We start from the raw sequence: 24,167 nt of genomic DNA, 5'->3' as shown, positions 1-24,167 counted from the left end.
CCCATGTGAGCGTGTGAAGAAACTTCACCTCTCTGGGCCCCAGCTTCCTCATCTGTAGAATGGACACATCATTTCGCCTTCCTTGTTCATGTCGCAAGGATGAAGTGAGAGGCCCCTGTAGGGCCACACCCGGACACGTATCCCAGTCCCGCAGCGCAGAGCCACCGGGGAGCCTACACCTGCCGTTGTGCCCGGGCAGGGACCACATGCATGCCAGGGCTCCCCGGGAGCCTCACCTCTCACCCTCCTTCTTGCTTCTCACTCTACTCCAGCCACTCTGCAGTTCTTCCATGACCAGCAGCAACCCCACCCTCTTGCTTCTGGGACTAGATGCTGTCCCTGTTGCCTGGAACACTCTTCACCCCCCTTGCTATCCCGACACCTCCCAACGTGCCCCACCGGGATCTCCCAGGCCTGGTTGGGCCTCCTGTGCCTGTGGTTTCCCAGCATCATCACGCAACATTATTTGTTTAACTCCCTTATTTCCTGCCAGACCCCCCATCACCTTCACATTGCATCCTGAGAACCCTGCGTGTGTCTGTGGCGCATACCCAGTGGGCTCTGGATAAATACATTTGAGTGAATTCAGAAAGCAGTGAACCAATGCGCAGACGTGAACTGGAAGCCCCTGGCTGTTTGGTGCTGGATGAACAGCCAGGCCGCCTGCACCCTGCCCAGTGCCCCCCATGCCCAGATTCCTGTTTCTACTCCAAGACTGTATGCCAGACTCTTTAGAGAAATTTCTCAAAGGGCCCCAAGGCCATGTCAAAGACTGCATTGCCTGCATTTGCTGGAGCAGAGCTCAGTAAGTCAGTACTCACTTTGTTAATGGCTTTTGATGGACAGCAGTGGATCTCAAATTTGAGCATGCACCAGAGTCATCCAGAGGGCTATGCAGACACAACCTGGGGGCCCCACCCCAGAGTTTCTGATTCAGTGGGTCTGGGGACGGGTCTCAAGGATTTGCATCTCTACCAAGTTCCCTAAGTGCTGCTGCTGGTCTGGGGACCACACTTTGAGAACCACTGACTTGCAGGGCAGTAGGTCAGCATGGGAAAGAGATGCATAGGGAGGACATTCCTCCACCTCTCTCCCTGGGTGGGCAGAGCTACCTGCCTTCCCTTGTAAGGGGAAGCAGAAAATTGTTTGGCTGCTGTTCACCAGAGGCAAAGGCACCCTCACTGAGCATTTATCTAGAATCTAGAGCTCTTAGCTGCTGTGCTGTCTAAACACTGTTGGAATTTCAGAATGAATCAGAGACTGCTGACTTGTCTTCCTATAAAAAATTTAAAATCCAAAATCAAGACTGGCCTTTGTGTTGCTGGGCCATGTTGTTTTTGTTCATTTATTCACCTGCATACACCGTGGGGCACGTGGTCCCATCCTTTAACGCTTTCCTATGAATTAGCTGTGTGAGACCCACAGTAGCTTTGTAAGAGAGTTTGAGCCCAGTCTAAGCAGACAAGTGACTGGCTCTCCCACTGGCTGTTTGCACAGAGCCTGGATCTCCTGGCTTCAGTCCCGGAGTCCTTCCCCCACCTTCACCTTCACTCCCTCTCCCACGAATGCCTGCTCAACCTTTCGTTCATGCAGTTGTGAAACCCTCAGGAAACACCTCCTCAATCCCACACCCTGTGCTGGGAGCTGGAATGTAAAATGATGAGTAAAAGTACTGGGAGACTCATGTTGAAACTCGCTTTTCTTTTCTCCCAGGCTGCAAATTTGCTAGATGAACAATCATTTTGTGAACTGCTGAGACCCCAGCTGGGACTACTGAAAAGCCAAGAAAAGTAGTGACTCCTACAAGAAATCTGTTTTATTCCCCTCGAGAGACCATTGCTTTTAAAATACCCCAGAAAAGAAAGTGTAGCAGCAAGACAGAGAGGGAGAGCGAGGGAAAGAGATGCCTTGCCTTTTAAGACATATACTATGCTATTCACAGATCAAATTATGTGATGTCTGGGACTTGTTTAAAATAGCAGAGAACTGAAAGAAATCAAAGAGGATCTAAATATGGAGAGAGATTCTGTGTTCATGGATGGGAGGGCTCAACAGAGTAAAGATTTCAGTTGTCTCCGAGTTGATATGTAGGTTTAATGTAATTCCTATCAAAATCTCAGCAGGATTTTTTTCTAGCTCTTAGACAAGATTATTCTAAAATTTATATGGAAAGGCAAAGGAACAGGAATAGCTAAAACAGGAGGCCAGGGGAGGAAACAAAAAAGAATAGCTAAAACATTTCTGAAAAGAGGAATTAAGTAAGATGAACCACTCTACCAAATTTCAAGAATTATTTTATACCCACAGAAAACAAGACCATTTGGTATGAGAGGTGGATGAACACATTGATCAATGGGACAGAATAGAAAATCCAGAAATAGTGCCAAACAAGTACAGCCAACCAGTTGTTTAAACAATTGTGGTATAATCCACATGCCACTCTTATTTTCATATTTTGTTATTCTTGTTGTTTTTGTAATGACCATACTAAGGATGAACTGGCATACCGCTGTGATTTTTATTTGCATTTCCCTAATGATTAGTGATGTCGTATGTCCTTATTTATATGCTATTGACCATTCGTATGTCTTCTTTGAAGAAATGTCTATTCAAATCCTTTGCCTATTTTTGAGTTGGGCTAGTTTTTGAGTTTTTTGTTTGTTTTGTTTTTTGAGTTGTGGGAGTTTTTCAAAAATGTATTCTGGATGTTATTCCCTTATCAGATATATGATTTGCAGATATTTTCTTCCATACTATGGGTTGCCTTTTCTCTCTTGATACTGTCCTTTAATGCACAAAAGATTTAAATTTTGATACAGTTCAATTTACCTATTTTTTTCCTGTTGCCTGTGCTTTTGGTCTTATATCCAAGAAATTATTTACAGATTCACTGCTGTAAAGCTTTCCCCTGTTTTCTTCTAAGAGTCTTATAGTTTTAACTTTTATACTTAGGACTTTGTCCATTTTGAGTTAATTTTTATGTGTGTTAGGTAAGGGTTTAACTTCATTATTTTGCATTTGGATATCCAGCTTCCCAACACTGTTCGCTGTAAAGACTGTCTTTTCCCTCACAGTGTTAGCACCTTTGTCGAAAATCAATTGACCACATATGGGAGGGTTTATTTCTGGATCCTCTATTCAGTTCTGTTGGTCTATATATCTATCCTTATGCCATTTCCACATTATTTGATTATTGTGACTTTGTAGTAAGTTTTGAAATCAGGAAATGCGGGTCCTCCAACTTTGTTTTTTTCAAAATAATTTTGGCTAGTCAGGACCCCTTGAGATTCCATATGAATTTTAATGATGAATTTTTCTATGTGTGTAAAAAAATGCCACTGGGGCCGGGCGCAGTGGCTCATGCCTGTAATCTCAGCATTTTGGGAGGCTGAGGTGGGTGGATCACCTGAGGTTGGGAGTTCGAGACCAGCCTGACCAACATGGAGAAACCCTGTCTATACTAAAAATACAAGATTATCTCGGTGTGGTGTCACATGCCTGTAATCCCAGCTACCTGGGAGGCTGAGGCATGAGAATCGCTTGAACCCGGGAGGCGGAGGTTGCCGTGAGCTGAGATCGTGCCATTGCACTGCAGCCTGGGCAACAAGAGTGAAACTCTGTCTCAAAAAAAAAAAGTCATTGGATTTGTATAGGAATGCATTGAATACACAGATTGCTTTAGGTGGTATTGCCATCTTAAATATATTAAGACTTTCAATTTATGAACATGGGACGTCTTTCTTTGCTTTTTTTTTTTTTTCCAGCAATGTTTTGTAGCTTTTAGTCTACACATCTTTGGCCTCCTTGGTTAAGTTTATTCCTAAGTATTTTATTCTTTGGTTTTTGTTTTTGTTTTTGTATTTTTGAGACGGAGTCGCGCTCTGTCGCCCAGGCTGGAGTGCAGTGGCGCGATCTCAGCTCACTGCAAGCTCCGCCTCCCGGGTTCATGCCATTCTCCTGCCTCAGCCTCCTGAATAGCTGGGACTACAGGCGCCCGCCACCACGGCCGGCTAATTTTTTTGTATTTTTAGTAAAGACGGGGTTTCACTGTGTTAGCCAGGATGGTCTCGATCTCCTGACCTTGTGATCCGCCCGCCTCCGCCTCTCAAAGTGCTGGGATTACAGGCGTGAGCCACCATGCCCGGCCAGTATTTTATTCTTTTTAATGCTATTCTAATGAAATTTTCAAAAGTTTCCTTTTCAGATTACTCATTGCAAATATACAGAAATAAAACTGATTTTTGTGTGTTAATTTATATTCTGTAGCCTTGCTGAATTTTAGTAGCTTTAATAATTTTATTGTGGATTCTTTAAGGTATGCTACATATAAGAAGATGTCATCTGCAAACAGATAATTTTATTTTTCCTTTTCAATGTGGATGTCCTTTATTCTTTTTCTTTACTTTATTTTATTTATTATACTTTAAGTTTTAGGGTACATGTGCACAATGTGCAGGTTTGTTACATATGGATACATGTGCCATGTTGGTGTGCTGCACCCATTAACTCTTCATTTAACATTAGGTATATCTCCTAATGCTATCCCTCCCCCCTCCCCCCACCCCACAACAGGCCCCAGTGTGTGATGTTCCCCTTCCTGTGTCCATGTGTTCTCATTGTTCAATTCCCACCTATGAGTGAGAACATGCGGTGTTCGGTTTTTTGTCCTTGCGATAGTTTGCTGAGAATGATGGTTTCCAGCTTCATCCATGTCCCTTTACAAAGGACATGAACTCATCCTTTTTTATGGCTGCATAGTATTTCATGGTGTATATGTGCCACATTTTCTTAATCCAGTCTATCATTGTTGGACATTTGGGTTGGTTCCAAGTCTTTGCTATTGTGAATAGTGCTGCAATAAACTTACCTGTGCATGTGTCTTTATAGCAGCATGTTTTATAATCCTTTGAGTATATACCCAGTAATGGGATGGCTGGGTCAAATGGTATTTCTAGTTCTAGATCCCTGAGGAATCGCCACACTGACTTCCACAATGGTTGAACTAGTTTACAGTCCCACCAACAGTGTAAAAGTGTTCCTATTTCTCCACATCCTCTCCAGCACCTGTTCTTTCCTGACTTTTTAATGATCGCCATTCTAACTGGTGTGAGATGGTATCTCATTGTTTTGATTTGCATTTCTCTGATGGCCAGTGATGATGAGCATTTTTTCATGTGTCTTTTGGCTGCATAAATGTCTTCGTTTGAGAAGTGTCTGTTCATATCCTTTGCCCACTTTTTGATGGGGTTGTTTTTTTCTTGTAAATTTGTTTGAGTTCATTGTAGATTCTGGATATTAGCCCTTTGTCAGATAAGTAGGTTGCAAAAATGTTCTCCCATTCTGTAGGTTGCCTGTTCACTCTGATGGTAGTTTCTTTTGCTGTGCAGAATCCTAAGCCAAAAGAACAAAGCAGGAGGCATCACGCTACCTGACTTCAAACTATACTACAAGGCTACAGTAACCAAAACAGCATGGTACTGGTACCAAAACAGAGATATAGACCAATGGAACAGAACAGAGCCCTCAGAAATAATGCCCCATATCTACAACTATCTGATCTTTGACAAACCTGACAAAAACAAGAAATGGGGAAAGGATTCCCCATTTAATAAATGGTGCTGGGAAAACTGGCTAGCCATATGTAGAAAGCTGAAACTGGATCCCTTCCTTACACCTTATACAAAAATTAATTCAAGATGGATTAAAGACTTAAATGTTAGACTTAAAACCATAAAAACCCTAGAAGAAAACCTAGGCATTACCATTCAGGACATAGGCATGGGCAAGGACTTCATGACTAAAACACCGAAAGCAATGGCAACAAAAGCCAAAATTGACAAATGGGATCTAATTAAACTAAAGAGCTTCTTTATTTCTTTTTCTTGACTGGTCTCACCAGGACTTACAGTACTATGTTGAATAGAAGTGGAGAAAGCAGGCATCCTTTTCTCATTCCTCATCTTAGTGATACAGCTTTCCGTCTTCCATCGCTGAGTATGATGTTGGCTGTGAGATTTTCATATGTGGCCTTTATCACATTGAGGACTTTTCCTTCTATTTCTAGTTTATTGAATGTTTTATCGTAAAAACTTGGTCAATGCTTTTTCTGCATAGATTGAGATAATCATGTATTTTTCCTTCATTCTGTTAATTTAGTGTATTATATTGATTTGCTCTCCTATGTTGACCCCTCTTTGTATTCCAGAAATAAATTCCATTTGGTCCTGGTATATAATCCTTTCAATATGCTGCTGAATTCCATTTCCTAGTATTTTGTTGAGGATTTTTACATCTATATTCATAAGGGATATTAGTCTGTAGTCTTCTTGTAGTTTCTTTGTCTGGGTTTATTTTCAAAGCAATAGTGATGTTATAGAATGCGTTGGGAAGTATTCCTTCCTCTTCAATATTTTTGGAAGAATTTGAGAAGAATTGGTGTTGATTATACTTTAAATATTTGGTAGAATTCACTACCAGATGGTAGAAGCCATCTGGCCCTGGGCTTTTCTTTATTGGAAGTTTTTTTTATTACTCTTCAATTTCCCTACCAATTATAGATCTATTCTGATTTCCTATTTCTTCTTGAGTCAGTTTTGGTAGATTATGTGTTTCTAGAAATTTTCCATTTCATCTAGTTTATTTAATTTGCTATTGTACAACAGTTCATGGTATTCTCTTATAATCATTTTTATTTCTGTAAAATAGGTAGTCATGTCTTACTTTACTCATCAAAACTTTTGATTTTTTACAAAGGTACAAAAGCAATTCGGTGGAGAAATGATATTCTTTTCACAAATGATGCCAGAAATAATACCATTAGACCATCCATAGGTGATGAAAATGAACCTTGACCTAAGCTTCACACATTATACAAAAAAAAAAAAAAACCCACACACAAAATGAATTGTAGATTTCCATGTAAAACTTTTAGAAGAAAACATTAAGAGAAAATCCTTGAGAACTAGGGTTTAGCAAAGAGTTCTTAGACATGACACCAAAAGCATGACTCATAAAAGGAAAATTTGAGAAATTGAACATTATAACAATTTTAAACTTTGGCACTATGAAAACCCTTTTTAAGGCAATGAAAAGATAAGCTACAGACTGAGAGAAAATACTCGCAAACCTCTTATCTGACAAATAACTCAAATATATAAAGAACTCTCTGAGCCAGGTGTGGTAGCACAAGCCTGTGATCCCAGCTACTTGGGAACTGAGGTGGGAGGATCACTTGAGCCCAGGAGTTCAAGATCAGCCTGGGCAACATGGTGAAACCCTGTCTCAAAAAAAAAAAAAAAAAAAAAAAGAACTTTCAAAGTTCAACATTAAAACACCAATTATTAAATAGGCAAAAGAGGGCAAGGCATGATGGTTTACACTTGTAATCTCAGCACTTTGGGAGGCTGAGGCAGGAGGATCACTTGAGGCCAGGAGCTCATGACTAGCCTGGGCAACATAGCGAGACACCGTCTCTACGAAAGTTTTTTCAGAAAATTAGGCAAGTGTGGTGGTGTGAGCCTGTAATACCAGCTACTCAGGAGGTTGAGGTGAGAGGATCCCTTGAGCTCAGGAGTTTGAGGCTGCAGTGAGCCATGATCATGCCTGCACTCCAGCCTAGGCAACAAAGCAAGACGTCATCTTAAAAAAAATAGGCAAAAGACATAAAGAGATATATCACCAAAGAGGATATATGGCAAGTAAGCACATGAAAAGATGTTCAACATCGTCAGCCTTTCAGGAAATGAAAATTGACACCATGATGAGATATCACTATACACCTATCAGAATACCTAAAATATAAAATAGTGACAGTACCAAATGCTGCTGAAGATTCAGAGAAAGTGATCTCTGAGACATTGAGAGTAATAGGAACGTAAAATAGCACAACCGCTCTGGAAAATAGTTTGGCAGTTTCTTAAAAGCTAAGTAATCAACTCCCATCTGACCCAGTAATTACACTCCTGGGCATTTATCTCAGAGAAATGAAAACTTATGTTCACACGAACCCCTGCTGGTGAATTATCATAGCAGCTGTATTCATAATAGGAATAGTTGGAAACAATCCACATATCCTTAAACAGGTGAATGGTTAAACCAACAGTGGCATGGAATGCCATGGAATTCCATGGAATGACATGGAATATGACTCAACAGTAAAAAGGAATGAAGTATTAATACACATAGCAGCTGGGATAGAGTGCAGGGCATTTGGCTGAGTGAAAAAGCCAACCTCAAAAGCCTACATACAGGTTGCTCTGGTGGCTGTGCAGATCTGCACTGGTGATACAGTGCCATACGCCTATACACACACATTGTACTAAAGTCAGGTTCTTGGCTATGAGATCATACTGGACTTATGAAAGCTAGACCATTGACAGAAACTGGGTGGAGGGTGCACAGTGCCGTCTGTACTATAGTGGTATGCCCTGTGACTCTACAGTCATTTCACAATAAAACATGTTTTGTTTTGTTTTGTTTTGTTTTTTGGGCGGGGGGTGTTTTGAGACGGAATCTTGCTCCATCGCCCAGGCTGGAGTGCAGTGGAGCGATCTCAGCTCACTGCAACCTCCGCCTGCTGGGTTCAAGCAGTTCTCCTGCCTCAGCCTCCTGAGTAGCTAGGACTACAGGTGTGTGCCACCATGCCCGCCTAATTTTCTGTATTTTTAGTAGAGACAGGATTTCACCATGCTGGCCAGGCTGGTCTTGATCTCCTGACCTTATGATCTGCCTGCCTCAGCCTCCCAAAGTGCTGGGATTGCAGGCGTGAGCCACCGCACCCGCCAATAAAAACATATTTTAAGGCCCTAGGGGAGAAGGTATGGCAATTTGACAACTTTTGGTGGATTGCAGTTTGTTGTAGATGTGTATTGTGGTTATGTTTTTTAAAGAAAGAGAGATGGGATCCTTATGTTTCAGAAACATATGCTCTGGTGTTTACAGATGAAATTATATTGTATCTTAGATTTGCCCTAAAAACCATCCAGTCGGGAGGGGAATTAGATGATGAAACAAAAGTGGCCACATGTTGAGAACTGTTGAAGCTGGACAATGAATATACAACGTTCCTTATACTATTTGCTCTCCTTTTGTGTACTTTTGAAACTTTCCATAATAGAAGTTTTTAAACATAAATGAAATAAAAATCATGAGTGTTCCTAGGGACTTGTAGCTGTGTACAAGGTTAGCAGAAGGCCCTTGGCTCCTGCTTGCAAGCTGGGCTCTGGCCACTGCCTCCAGGTCGGAGACAGAGTGTATTAGTCCATTCTCACAGTCCTATAAAAAAATACCTGAGACTGGGTAATTTATGAAGGAAAGAGGTTTAATTGGCTCACAGTTCCACAGGCTTCACAGGACGCATGACAGGGAGGCCTCAGGAAACTTAGATCACAGCAGAAGGTGAAGGGGAAGCAAGTACCTTCACCACATGGCAGCAGGAGAGAGAGTGAGCAAAGGGGGAAGTGCCGCATACTTTTAAACGATCAGATCTCATGAGAACTCATTCACTATCACGAGAACAGCAAGGGGGAAATCCGCCCCCATGATCCAATCACCTTCCACCAGGCCACACCTTTAATTCAACATGAGATTTGGGCGGGGTCACAAATCCAAACCATATCCCTGAGGGTTTCCCAGGTCAGTTCTGGGGACACATGTGGAGCTTTAACTGTTCCTGATGTTGGCTCTGCCAGGCCTTTGGGCTCCACTTTTAAGGAACTTGCCATTTGCCACCCCAGTCATCCTCCCAGCTTCCATCTGTTCAAGTGTTCATCCTTCCATTGGTTTCTTCATCTGTTTCATCACCATTTATGTGTTTCTTCCATCCATCTGTTTACTCATTTATTTACTTAACATTTCCTAAACGTCGACATTACGACATTAACAAATAAGTCATGGCTCCTGCCTTCAAGGAGCTCAGAGTCTATCTGGTTGTGGGGAGTCAGACCAACACAGTGTACAAGGATGCGTTTCCTTCTGCGAGAGTTGCCTGTTCAAGCTCCCTGAGAGCAAGAAAAGAGTCATGGATGGGACTCTCACAGACGAGAAAATGTCTGAAAAGAGTCTTCAAAGTTCATATTTTCACCTATGTTGGGCCCATGTGGATAATCCAAGATAATCTTCCTATTTTGAGGTCAGCTGATTAGCAGCCCTGGTTTCATCTGCAACCTTAATTCCTCTTTAATTCCTCACGTAACATAACATATTCACAGGCTCTGGAGATGCCATCTTTTCATCTTTTGGAGACCATTATTGTGCCTCCTGCAAGAAGAGAGTCCAGATGCAGACCCAGCTATCTAGAATCTCAACTCAAGGACAGAGCAGACATTGTAGGTCCATGGGAAAGGACTGCCCATTCCATGAATGGTGCCAAGACCATTGATTATCCTTACAGAAGAAAGAAATTGGTTTCCAACCTCACTCTATACCACAAAAATCATTTCCAGGTGGATTAACAGCATACATATCAAAAGAAAAGTTATAAAACATTAAAGGATAACAGAGAAGAATATCATTATGACTGAGGTTGGAAAGAATTTCCTAGACACAGAAAACATACACCAAATAGGACTAGATTGACAGATTTGTCTATATTAAAATTAAGGACTTCTGTTCTTCAAAAGGCACCTTAAAAATAGTAACAAGCCACAAACTGGGAGGAGATAGTTGTGGCACATCTGAGTGACGGAGGTATCTAGAAGTGAGGAAAGGAATGTGTGTGTATACATACATACATGAATACATACATATTTTTATGTCAATGATATGTTAAAGATAAGCAATTCAATAGACAAATGGGTAAAACTCATAAACACTTCACATTAAAGGAAAATATAAATGGCCCATAGATAAAAGGTCAACTCATTAGTAATCTAAAATGTCAATTAAACTCACAGTAAGATACCATTTCATACCCATTAAACTCAAGAATTTAAATGTCTCGTAATGCCAATCACAAGAGCTGGCTGGGATGTGGAGGGATGGAACATTCTTGCGCCGCTTTCAGGTTCTGGGAAACTATTTGGTGTGCCTAGGACCCAGCAGGGCCACACACACCTAGGCGTCTACATTCAGCAGTGTGAATTCACACCAGGGGTGGTGATTTTCCCCAACTGGACAAATATCTTAGCTATTATGATGGTTTATGGCTCTCCAGAATGCCACATTGCGTAAGCAATACACAATACATTTGTGGTACTGATTTCATAGGGGCAGGAAAGGATTAGGAAAACAACGTGCTCCTTAGTGGGGCCGTCATGAAAGCAGGGTTGAGAAACAATGTCCTAGAGAAACCCTCCAACGCATGCCCAGGAGGCGTGCAGACACTGTCCAGCAGCACCACCACAGCAGCACAGGGAATGACCCACCCTGCTCCAGCAGTACAGCCAACACACAAAATGTGAAAGACTCATACAACACAAGACTGTGTGGCAGTGAAAATGAAACAATCACAGCTACACACACCGTTGAGTGAAAAGAGCCAGCCAGAGAAGAGTGGATTTGCTGGATCCCTTTAGACAAGGTCAAAACTTAGCATAACTGACAGAACTAAATGCTAAGACAAAGGCATGGGAGTGATTTATTACAAGTTCTAACTCTTGAATATCTCTACAGGAGGGAGATGGGAATGGGACTGGAATGGAATATACAAGATATGGAAGGTCAAGTTTCTGGTGTTTTTCTTAAGTAGAGTGATGGGTATCAGGACTGTTCATTGTATTAAATTTCAAACCATATTTGCATGTATGTAACTATGTTTTCTTTGAATACACACATATATATTGCATAACAAAATGTTAACATTTTTCCTAAGGGCCTATACTATAGCCAACACAATGGAAAATGGTTTTTCACTGAATACAACCTAAGGGGCTCTCGAGCTGTGTGATGGTGAATACTTATGTTTCCTTGTCAGCCAAGTTGCTGTAGACTGGGTGATGGGTGACTAATGGTGGTGGTGTGAGTGAGTTGGTGCATTCTTTCACCCAGGCCACATGTTTGTGGCAAGGATGGTTTGAGAACCTAGCCCTGCAACCTGCATGCTCCCCCTGCAGAAGAAGCATTTGTCCTGAACCCACTGGGCTCCTTCTCCACGTGTTCTCCCCTCAGCCCTTCCCAGCCCAGCCCCCTTTGCCCAGCTGCTGTCTCTCCTTCCAGCCATGCCTGATGGAGCTCTGGACACAGCTGTCCGCGCTGACGAAGTGGGGAGCGAGGAGGACCTGTATGATGACCTGCACAGCTCCAGCCACCACTACAGCCACCCTGGAGGGGGTGGGGAGCAGCTGGCTATCAATGAGGTAGGGTCAGGGCTGCACGGGCAGAGGGAGGGACAGGCTGGGGCTACAGGCTAGATTCCAGCACGCTAATGCAGGCCAGATGCCCACAGTCCACGTTCCATGTGGCTGCTGGTGGTGCTGGCCATACACAGCGCAGTTTCAGCCTGCAGTCCTCATTTGGGATGTGGTGTCAAGAGCACGGTTTGTCCAACACAGGACTCCCTGTGCCCTCCTGAGGCCCACAGAGCAGATGCAATGCCAGTGTGCTGGTCCACCTTATGGGGCTGTCCTAGTGAGCAGCTGTCAAGAGCCATCCCAGCTGGAGGAGTCCTACTTAGTAGAAGGGAGGCTAGGGCTTCTCCAGTCACTCCAGCCCCTGACCCTCCAACCAGCCATCTGGGCAGGCTGGGAACAAGTCGAGGGAAAAACCATTTTCTCTCCTGACAACAGGAGTTCAGAAGTATTGCTGTTGCTATGACAACTGCGTGCAAGTTGGTGTGTTTTTGCTATTCCTACTGAAGCAGAAGAAATCCGTGAGAATCCTCATCCAGGCAAAACTGGTTCCCATCTGAGTTCTCCCTTTGCATTCCCAATGAGAGAGGAATCGTGATGCTTTAACGCCCCTCTCTTTCTCACTCACCCTCCTACTTTCTCAGCCTCTTTTACTTAACTGGAGGGTGTTGTTGAACGTCATGGAAGTGTAACCAGTTGACCAGCACAAGCACATGCCCATAGCAAATGCCATGTTCTCCAGTCAGGAGGTACTGGTGTGTTTCTGCTTCATTAAAACTGGACTCTGACAACCCAGGATCTTATAGCACTCAGGTTTTTCCTTAAGAAGAGATCAATTTTGGAAGAGTTAGACTTTTCTGTGAATGAATGAGTTGGGGGGCTTCTCAGAAGCCAGTGAGGAGGGTGGCGTCCTCCTTACCCACTGGACAGAGGAGTGGAATCAAAGGCCCATGAACTCCTCCTAGAGGCCCAGCTCTAGATGATGATTTAAAACAGTCATTAAGGGCGGGCATGGTGGCTCACGCCTATAATCTCAGCACTTTGGGAGGCTGAGACGGGTGTATCACCTGAGATCAGGAGTTCGAGACCAGCCTGGCCAACACTGAAACCCCATCTCTACTAAAAATACAAAAATTAGCCAGGCGTGGTGGCGGGCACCTGTAATCCCAGCTACTCGAGAGGCTGAGGCAGGAGAATAGCTTAAACCTGGGAGGCAGAGGTTGCAGTGAGCCAAGATCGTGCCACTGCACTACAGCCTGGGCAACAGAGTGAAACTCCATCTCAAAAATAAAAATAAAACAGTCGTTAAATAATGCGCTACTCAAAATCCATGGTGCATAAAGAATAAACATGTAAATAAGCTTTCCCAACAAAGAAAACCTTTCTCTTTAAGTGCCTCTTCGTAAGCTACTTGGGATGGAAGGTGTTCTGAAATGACGTCACCTGAAGCAGAATTCACAAGGAATGGTTGTGCTTTTCCTTTTTTTTTTTTTTTTTTTTTTTTTTTTTTGAGATGGAGTCTCACTCTTGTCGCCCAGGCTGGAGTGCATTGGCACAGTGGTCTCGGCTCACTGCAACCTCCGCCTCCCAGGTTCAAGTGATTCTCCTGCCTCAGCCTCCCAAGTAGCTGGGATTACAGGCGCCCACCACCACACCTGGCTAATTTTTGTACTTTTAGTAGAGACAGGGTTTCACCATGTTCGCCAGGCTGGTCTCGAACTCTTGAACTCAGGTGATCTGCCCGCCTTAGCCTCCCAAAGTGCTGGGATTACAAGCGTAAGCCACCACACTCGGCCAGTTGTACTTTCTCTGGAAGACTCAGGCTGCCTCCTCCATCTTGGGGCTCGGTCCAGCAGGGGGACCCCGAGGGGGCCTGTCAGATGTGGGGCATGGAGCACTGAGCAGTGACCGTTTGAGCTGGTTCACATGGCTGTGACACCAGATGGTGTGAGGCTGTGCAGGGCTGATGGCAACTGACTGCACACACCCAGCAGGGTGGGCTCTCAGTACATCTCCAACCACGAGGATGATCATCCCAACCAAAGCCCTCAGGACTCCGGAGAGGTGGGGGTTCCATGGCTGGCCTTATGGCTGCGTTGATCTTGTGTCTGCGTTTCATAGTTGTGTGTCTCCTACCTGAGGATAAAATTATGGATTGTCACATCTTGCTGCTGGCGAAGAGGTGTTTTTTTGGGCTCTGAGTTCCTTGACAAGTTGTTCATTCTAAGATGCTTTGGCCGAGAAAGGCCAAGAGCCAGGACTTCTCTGAAAAAATAACCCAAAAAATGAGGCTCTGTCATCTTTCTGAGGGAAAGGCAGGCAATTTAGATTTGGATTGTGTAAGCGCCTGTTTGGTCCTGTTTGGTTCAGAGGTCTCTCCTGGCATTGGAGGTTGCTGAGCAGACGGAGTGTTGCTGCTTTGCCTTAACATTTAGGGCGCGTGTCCCCAGGGAGAAGGACACACACATCACAGAGGAGAGCAGGAAGTCAGGCAGAGGGAGCCCGTCTCCTGCGATGCTGCAGGCTGGTGCTGGGGAGGCTGGCTCCTGTCCCAGATGGCATCCACGTGCCTCATGAAGGCTACCAGTGCTTCCAGATCCTCATGTAGAAAGGCTGTCCTGAGAGAGGCAGTAAGAAGGGCAGGCCTGGGCTTGGAGGCCTCTCTGGGTCCAGCACAGCGCTGCAGCAAGGCCATCTCTGTATTTTGTGGGTGGATGTGACACCGGAGCCCTCACTGTGCCTAGCTTGCACTGCAGACTCAGGAAAGGTGGTGCCTGCCTGTTAGGAGCCGCCAGAAGCATTAAGTGGACTCACTCATCAGAAACTGAAAAGATAAGAAGTGATTGTCCTGCGACAGGCCAGTTCCCGGGCCTTCAGGGCAGCATTCCCACGGGCTCAGCCAGAAGCTTTGCTGGGGGTTAGCGTGACTTTAATATCTAGAGATGAGCAAAGCAACAGGTGTCAGAAAAAAGTCCTTACTAAATAATATTTGGCTTGCCCTAAAATCACACATTCACTTCTATTTTCTAAGAATATGTAGGGGCTAAATTGTGGCCCTTTCTTATCTTTTTGAGCTCTCAGTTGCTTGACAAGTTGTTCATTCTAAGATGCTTTGGCCAAGGAATATCTAAGATGTTTGACATCAACATGAACAAGAAAGGGTCACAATTTAGCCAGATGCCTCCCTCAGAAGGGGAAACCACCTTGCAATTTCCTAAGCAGAACGAATGCAAACCCTCTGGCCTGGAGAGCGGCCCACTCGGGGCAGAGCAGCGAGGCAGTTTGCATTCCAGGTACATGAGGAGTGATTTTTATGCTTGCACACAGATGTGTGTGCACGTGCTGTACATAAAGGGTGTGGGTGTGTGTTGCATACATGTAACGTGTGTAGTGAGTACTTGCGTCAGGGAGGCACCAGGCCCTAGGATGCAGCTGTGCAGAAGCCATGGTCCTGCCTGCAGGGAGCTGCCCACAGGCCGTGTCTGTGTGGGCCCCTGCATTGTCCCGTATGGGCCTGAGGAACGTGCAACCAGGCACAATGTCTCGTTCCTTCTGCATTCCTTGAGTTCCCCGTGCCCTGCCCCTCGTGAGTGTCCAGTCCCTGCCAGGCAAATTAAGGAACGCAGACGCTGAGTGTTTTCAGTGCCCAGGAGTGTACTCTCTTCTTCCAGCACTGGCCCCTCTAGGGCCTACCCCCAAGGCCATGGCCCAGGCCTGGGCCTGTCTGTCCAGTTCCTCGCCCTCCCCCTTGACCCTCTTGGGCTGCACTGTGCCCCTGCAGTCAGGCCTGAGGCCACCCTAAGCCCCCTGGACTTTTTCTGAAGCTAAAGCCAGAAGCGCCTGTCAGTGAGAGTGACCACCCAGCTCCCTCCCCACCACCACCACCGTGTGGGCAGTGCTGCCAGTGCGAGCCATGATGTGACCAGGGGAGAGGACGGCCTGGGTCCTGCTGGGAAGGTCTAGGGTCTCCCACTGCCCACTGGCACCTGTGAACAGCAGCCTGTCCCCTGCCTCATGTCTTGCAGCATCCTGTGAGCTGCTTCTGCCCCACCTCATGGAGTGCCTAAGCCCAGCTCGTCTTCCAGCCTGGTGAGGATGAGCACGAGGTGTCTGGCGCACTGATAGGCATCAGGCTCCTCTGTGGGGCCGAGGAGGGGGAACAAGAGCCAGGTCGGGCCTGGGGACAGATGTCCCCAGGGCAGGGTCACTGCCCTTGCTCTCCTGGCATTCTCCATGAGACAACCCGAGGATGCTATAGGACATGAGGCCAGCTCTTGGTCACCCCTCATGGAGTCACTCTGACTCGCTCCAGGTGTTTTTGTCTTCCCTGAGTTCCCGTGCCGCTGGACATCCCTCCCCAGTCCTGACCTGGCTCTTATTCCCCCTCCTCAGCCCCAGGGAGGAGCCTGATGGCTGTCAGTGCTGCAGATACCTTGTACTCATCCTCATTAGGCTGGACAGCAAGCTGGGCTTAGGTGCTCCATGAGGCGGGGCAGGAGCAGCTCACAGTCCCTTGGGGCCACTGCTGCCACTTTTGTGCAGGGCTGCAAGGTCACCTGGTGGCCAGCCCCTCCAAAGTGGCTTTCCTCTTCCCTTTGTCCTCCCAAAGCCACAGCACTGGGGGCTCACCCCTCATCTGCCCCAGACACCTATGTCTCCCTTCTGCTTGCACCTCAGTCCTGCCACCAGCCTAGTTGGGCCACTCCCCTCCCTGGTGGGAGCTGTCTGTCCAACCCCTCAAGGGCCTAGGCCTTTGCCTTCAAGCTTTCTTTTCTTTTCTTTCTTTCTTTTTTTTCTTTTTTTTTTTTTTTTTTTTTGAGACGGGGTCTCACTCTGTCACCCAGGCTGGAGTACAGAAGCGTAATCTTGGTTCATTGCAACCTCCACCTCCCAGGCTCAAGTGATCCTCCCACCTCAGTCTTTCTCGTAGCTGGGACTACAGGCACACGCCGCCACTCCTGGCTAATATGTGTATCTTTTGTAGAGATGGAGTTTCACTATGTTGCCCAGGCTGGTCTCGAACTCCTGAGCTCAAGCGATCTGCCCGCCTTGGCTTCGCAAAGTGCTGGGATTACAGGTGTGAGCCACCACACCCTGTCTGCCTTCAAGCTTTTCTGTTAGGTTTTTGGTCATGAAACTCACATAGGAAAGCTGTTACCACTGCCGTTCCTGCCATAAACCCAGCTCTCTGGGATATAGAGGCTGGGGGCCCCTAGGCAGGGAGAAGGACCCTGCTCAGTCCTCAGTCAGGGGTGCTTCCGCCACCTTCAGTCCTCCCCAGGCTGCCCTGCTGTGCATGGGGCAGAGGATGTGCGCAGCACCCAGCTGGGGCTGAAGAACCAAACCCTGCCTGCCCAGGCCTGACCCAGTGGCCGAGCAGGCTGCTGTAGCCCCTCCAGCACTCAGTGCCTGTGCCGGCCATCCAGCTCACCAACCCACTGTACCCAGGGCCCAGAGGACATGTATCCTTCTGGGTGGCCAGCTGTTCAGAGGCCACAGGTGCACAATGAAGCATCCACACGTCAGGGGTTCGAAGCCACACCCCATGAGAGGACACATCACCATCTTACTAGAGGAGTGCTGGGATTTGGGGGTACCAGCGAGACTTTAGATGTCTTCTGATCCCCCCAATTCTCCTGACAGCTTGGGGGAGCAAACCTGGAGACCAGCGTTTTCTAAAGAACTGGGCATGAGCAGTACACCAGGCGGATGGGCCCAGGCTGAACCTTCAGATGTGAGGGAGGCACACAGCCTCTCTGGACACATCCCTGACACTCCTCTGCACACACACACGGGCGCCCACATGTTGTACATAGGCACATGCATGGAAACCCCACCCACATACACACAGGTACCCATATGTATATACACACAGAGGTATCCCCTTACACAGAGGTACCTATGCCCATGCACACACAGGTACCCCTTGTGTACACACATGCACACACATGTGGCATCCACTCTGCTTTACAGTCAACAGGATGGTGACATTCAGGGTACACTCACCTATCCTTGCAAGGGGTGGCCAAGAGCTGGCCACACACAGAGAGATCAGAGCATACAAAGTCACTCCCATGGGAACACCCAGTCTCTGCACACATTCCCTCTGTGCGCCCCTCCCTGCCCTCCAGGAACTCTTCTTGCTCCAGGATTCAAAGCACTGAGCTTGTTGCCCAGAAATCTCTGCCCATGCCTGAGCGGAGTGTTTAGCCCTCTCCCCTGCAGTCTTCTTATCTCTCAGAAGGACACACTGACTGTACCTGGGCTGTCATTCTTAAGGATAGAATGAGAGCTCTTGCACAAGAGCTTTGAAACCTACAGGGTTAAGGTTGCAGGCTGTGTCGAGTGGAGGCAGAGGAAGCCCTGGACGCCTGGCTTTTCCAAAGGAACACAATGCTGCTCGGACGCTGCGGTCAGTGAAGAGGGGCCCCTCAGGGTGGATCGCTCCCACCGGAGTTTAAATCCTGCCTCCACCATCCCTGCATTCCTGCGCGATTTTATGACTGAGCAGAATCCCTGACCTTTCAGAGCCACGTTTACTCATCCGTGAAGTGGGGGCCTGCGGCCAGTCCTTGTAAGGAATCAGAGTCCCTGGCCCATCCCTCCCCCAAAGCGCCGGTGCCAGGCGTTTTGGCCTCTGTATCTCTGAAACGAGGAGGTCCCGGGGCATCCCCGAGCGCCCCCGTGGCCATCTGTGCCACTGGCCAGCCCAGGGCCAGGACTGCTGTGCCGGCGTGGAGATTCCCGACCCTTTCCAAGGAGGTGCCAAGGGCGCAGCGCAGCGCACGCCCGAGCCGCCGCGGCCCCTCTGAGCCTCTCCAGCCCGCCGCCGCCGCCGCCGCCGCCGCCCCCGCCCGCACAGCCGGCTTGGTTGCCAGGGTTGCCAAGGCTTGGGGCCTGGGAGGCGCCGCGCGCACGGCGCCGGCTTCGCGGGAGGAGCCCCAGGCCCGCGAGCGCAGGCGCCCCGCCTCTCCCCGGGCGCTGCGGGCCACCGGCTCGGCCCTGCGCGGCGGGATCTCGGGGCCGCACGGAGCGGGAGGCCGGGCGCCATGGCGAGGGCCCCGCAGCCCCGGCGCGGCCCCGCGGCGCCCGGCAACGCCCTGCGCGCCCTGCTGCGCTGCAACCTGCCCCCCGGCGCCCAGCGCGTGGTGGTCTCCGCCGTGCTGGCGCTCCTGGTTCTCATCAACGTCGTACTGATCTTCCTGCTGGCCTTCCGCTGAGCGGCCGCGCAGGGCGCCGCGCCGGGGTGAGTGGCGCGGGCGACGGCACTCCAGCCGTTACCACCCGCGGCCTCCGCACTGGTCGCGGAGGGAAGGCCTCCTTCCACCCCATGGGCTCACTACCAGGGCCTGGTCCGGGGGTGTCGCCGAGCGGGTGCCTGAGGGGCGTGGTGGCACGTGTGTCACACGGTCCTTCTGTCCTCTGTGCCCTGTGGGGAGTGGGGGCTGCGGGGGCGAGGGGGGAGGCCAAAATGGCGCGTCTCTGCGAGTAACCGAGGATGCGGATTCAGCTGGGGCTCGCCGGCTGCTTGTCTGGAAACGGAGTGCATGTGACCGCTGGGTGAGCGACCCGCGCTTGCATCTGTGTAGGTTGAGTCAGGTGTGTGGAAGACCCCCGGGCACCGCTGCGCATGTTACCTGCAGTTGTTTTTCCCGTTTTAGGCCTTAAAATACGTGGTGTCAGTCTTCCCACGGGCAGAGCCCCTCCTGCCCCCCTTGCACGTGGGCCCTCTGAAGCCCCCACCCCTGCTGCACAAACTGCGGGTGTTCACAGCCGCCCCCACCCTGCACGTCTGGTAGGTGGGCAGGGTGGGGAGGGCAGTGGCGGTCACAGGGAGTAGCTGGGGGCAGAGCCTGGCAGCGTTGCCCTTCTGGAGGCTGTCAGAACCTCAGAGGCACAGGAGGGGATCCCGCTCCCTGCCCTGGGCTATTTGAGTCTCAAATGTGCACCTCCATTGGGACCTTCTCCCACAATAGAACAGCCAGTTTCACAGCCCTGCTGTGTCTCAAGAGTCAGTCTCCGCTCCCTGCAGGCAGAGAGGCAGCCTGGACTCCTTGCCCCTTGGGCCTGCCTGGCTTGTGTCTTGGCTCAGGTGCAGCTGTGCCTACGAGCACCAAAAAGGGCCTCTGCCCAGAAACGCACCCAGCGCAACAGCATCGGAGGTGGAGCATGACTCTGATGTCCTACGAAACTGTCTCTGACCTCACAGAGCCACATTTTGTCTTGGTGACAACACAAACAGTTCACATTCCTCCTAACTCTAAATGAGAGTACCTCCCGAGTGGGAGGCTGTGCAGAAGGGGCTGACATCCTTACATTGGTGGGAGACACAGGAGGAGAGCTTGCTCACGGCACGTGTCCCTCTGCCAGGGTGCGACAAAGGCAATTAACACCTCCTCCCCTCCTCCCCAAGGTCTTCCAGCTGACTGGGCAGGACAAGTGTGGGGCTTGTCCCTAATGGTGCCTGGAAGCTGGCCTCTCTGTGAAGCCCTCCTCTTGCCCGACACCTGGTGACCTTCCCTGGCAGCTATGTGGGGGGCCACCTATGCCGGACCCAGTCCCACCTGCAGGGACAGGCAGCATAAAGGAAGGGGGAATGGGGGCACCAGGCTTCTGCTCAGGGCTCATTTAAGGGAACCTAGGGACAGAGGGTGACACCTCACCTGGTTAATATCAGGCAGGAACCTCCTGAGAAGGGAAGCAGTGGGAAAATGAGCCATGTTGAGTGTGTCGGGTCACCTCCTCACAGCCTGTGTCACAGACCCCAGGTCAGGGCCATGTCACCTACAGCTCACGCTCTCACTGGTGTCCCCAGGCCGCCATGTCTGCTTCCTTCTTTCCCTGGAGCCTCATTCTTCAGGGCCTCAGCGGGGTGAGCCAGCTCCCCACCGTGGCAGGTGGGCTCCTACCATATGGTCGCCTGAGCCCTCCTGTCTCATCTCATCTGAGTGGCAGCAGCAGCTCATGATCTGGAGGCCACCTGCAGAAGGTCTTTGTGGCTGGGAATGAGAGCAGTGGCCCCCTGTGGAAGCCTGCTGCCCCCAGGAATAACCCAGGGCTCTGTGCCTGGGACCCCGCGGGGGCCTCTGGAGGTCTGCAGCCCCCGCGTGGCTGCCGCGCTGTGAGGGTTCCTGGGCTCACAGGCTCATGGGTCACTCTGAGGAGAGCGTCCATCAGGACTGGAGCAGGTTTTACCCCCAGGAAAGAGAAGGTTTGTCCTTCCCTGAACTTGCTTGCTCAGGACCCCTGGAGGAAAGCACCATCCCAAGCAGGCTCTGGAGCTTCAGTGCTCCAGTGGCCAGCCCCAGCCCTCACCCTGCCCATTCAGGCAGAGGCCTCTTAGCTGGAACACAGGACTGGCCCCACTCTTGGTTTCCATGTTGACGTGAGGATTCACACAGTGCTTAGGGAGTACCCAGTGAAGTGAAAGGAGGGCTCCTGGGATGGGAGCTCAGAGGAGGGCCTGTTTGTGACATTCCCATCCTTGACCACCTAGCCAGGCCCACAGCTGTGACAGCCAGTGCCAACACCTGGTCCTAGCAGGGAGGGTCGTGGACCTCACCTCCTGTGCAGCCCCAGCCCACTCCTCCTCTCCTGCCCTAAGGCCCTAGAACTGCTCATCATTCAGGGAGCAGAAACAGATCCCATGTTAGGAGAAAGCAGGGGTCAGCCCCATGGCGTACAAGGGCTGCCTGGGAGAGGCAGGGGAGCGTCCAGTGTCTTAGTCCACACCACTCTGGAGCAAGGCACTCCGCTAGTTATTTGAGCAGAGAGAAGCATGTGAAGAATGGTCGGCTAGGTATAATGTGGTTGACTGGGTAACACTGCATAAGAGCAGTCCTGAAGTGCCTGTCACAGAGGTAGCAGCTGCAAAACGTTTCTGCTTCTCCTAGAACTTGGGAAATGAAGAGAAGAGGTTGGACTAACTCAAACTTAGGATCACAGGGCTTGGGACCTAGAGCTCTAAGAAGGGGCATTGCTCAGCTGGTGCTGGCATCTCTGGGGCTTGGGATGGGAGCAGGGGTGCCATGAGGTTGGTTCTGCAAGTGTTGAAAAACACACAGCAAACAAGCTCCAATCACTCCAATGGCAGGGCACTGTCTACCTGGATGAAGGGGCATTGTGGTTGGTGGCTGACCTTATAGGCAATGCTCATCCACAAGAAGCCCACAGGAGGGCACCAGCCCCCAGCCCCTCCCTCCTGCAGCCTTGCAGCCCAGCCTCTCCCTCCTGCAGCCTTGCAGCCCTCAGCCTCTCCTTCCTGCAGCCTTGCAGCGCCCAGCCTCTCCCTCCTGCAGCCTTGCAGCGCCCAGCCCCTCCCTCCTGCAGCCTTGCAGCCCCCAGGCCCTCCCTCCTGCAGCCTTGCAGCCCAGCCTCTCCCTCCTGCAGCCTTGCAGCCCTCAGCCTCTCCCTCCTGCAGCCTTGCAGCGCCCAGCCTCTCCCTCCTGCAGCCTTGCAGCGCCCAGCCTCTCCCTCCTGCAGCCTTGCAGCACCCAGCCCCTCCCTCCTGCAGCCTTGCAGTGCCCAGCCCCTCCCTCCTGCAGCCTTGCAGTGCCCAGCCCCTCCCTCCTGCAGCCTTGCAGTCCCCAGCCCGTCCCTCCTGCAGCCTTGCAGCCCCCAGGAATTCTGGATTGGGAATGCTAACAGGGAGCAGTTGGCAGTCCCAGTGACAGGATCAGATTCTGTGGTCAGTTCACTTCCGGCTCCATCACTGAGCCTTGATAATCTAGACATGCCCAGAACACAGCCCCTGCCCCAGGAAAGCCCTGCTCCTGTCAGAGGCAGCCTTGTCAGCTCCTCTGTAAAGAAGTCAGGATCCCATCTTCCCAGGGCTGCTGAGGGAGTGGAGACAGAGAGCAGGGAGGCCCAGGCAGCCTCCCCCACTGACCGGCCTGCCCGTGGCTCTCTCGGCAGCTCATCAGCGATGGCAGTGTGGTCTGCGCTGAAGCACTCTGGGACCATGTCACCATGGACGACCAGGAGCTGGGCTTCAAAGCTGGGGACGTCATCGAAGTGATGGATGCCACCAACAGAGAGTGGTGGTGGGGCCGGGTCGCCGATGGCGAGGGCTGGTTTCCAGCCAGCTTCGTTCGGGTATGGTTCCAAGCCCCAGCTTCTCCCAAGTTGGGCCCATAAAAAGCTACCTGGTTCTGCAGAGAAATCCAAGCCCAAAACAGCTCTGGCATCCTAGGTGCAGAGCACTGGGTGGTGGGTGTCGGGGCGCAGTGTCACAGCCTTCCTCCTCCTGGAGAGCCACTACTCCTGCTCCCATTCCTCTTCTGGTGAGCCCTCGGGGGCCAGAGAGGAGAGCAGTCGAGAAATGAGTGTGTGCAGACACTAGGCACCCCTCTGCGATACCCCCGCAACTCCAGGCGCTAGACATTTCCCAAGCCCTGAAGAGCACTGATAGGGGACTGCTCACCTCACACACAGCCCCGGGAGTGGGAACCATGACTTACACCTGAAGAAGTTGAGGCACGGTCAAGTTATTAGCCCTGGAGATAGCAGAGAGGGGACCTGGATTCCATCTAAGGGGGTCTCCAGTCTTCAAGGAAGGAATCCAGGTGCAGTCTCCAAAAGGCCTGGCTCAGGGCGTCCAAGCTGAGGGCCGTCCAGCGGGGAGGTCCCAGGCCCTGGTGTTCAGATGCTCCTCCTGCCCCAGGTCCCCTGGGAAACTGTCCACTCCGCACCCTAAGCCTTTCCCCAAGTTGCATGTTAGCCAGCGGGCGCGCCACCCATCCCCCTGCTTCTGCCCGCTGGGGCTGGCAGGAGCAGGCACTGGTTCAGGAACTGCAGCAAGCGGTCCAGCCTCTGTGCCGGGCACAAGCAGGGTCTAGGAAGGAGGCCAAATCGGTGTTCGGATCACACTGACGGCGGCTGCGG

At 49.9% G+C, this 24,167-nt stretch overlaps 2 protein-coding genes across 8 annotated transcripts in view; both read left to right on the top strand.

Annotated features, from left to right (window-relative positions):
- ARHGEF4 (Rho guanine nucleotide exchange factor 4) overlaps positions 1-24,167 on the top strand; it is a 206,915-nt gene that overhangs the window by 175,322 nt on the left and 7,426 nt on the right. For all 7 annotated transcript variants that reach the window (XM_055109386.2, XM_055109385.1, XM_057301584.1 and 4 more), the window contains 2 exons: positions 12,154-12,293; positions 23,199-23,378. In XM_055109386.2, coding sequence (XP_054965361.1) covers positions 12,154-12,293; positions 23,199-23,378 — 320 coding nt within the window. The remainder of the gene's footprint in view (positions 1-12,153; positions 12,294-23,198; positions 23,379-24,167) is intronic.
- Positions 19,334-19,504, top strand: SMIM39 (small integral membrane protein 39). The gene has a single exon (XM_057301586.1). The coding sequence runs from the start codon at positions 19,334-19,336 to the stop codon at positions 19,502-19,504; it is 171 nt and encodes a 56-aa protein (XP_057157569.1).

Source organism: Pan paniscus, chromosome 13, assembly GCF_029289425.2.
Source record: "Pan paniscus chromosome 13, NHGRI_mPanPan1-v2.0_pri, whole genome shotgun sequence".
NCBI lineage: Eukaryota > Metazoa > Chordata > Mammalia > Primates > Hominidae > Pan > Pan paniscus.
The sequence above is the reverse complement of the archived record's forward strand: the minus strand, read 5'-3'. Positions and strand labels throughout refer to the sequence as shown.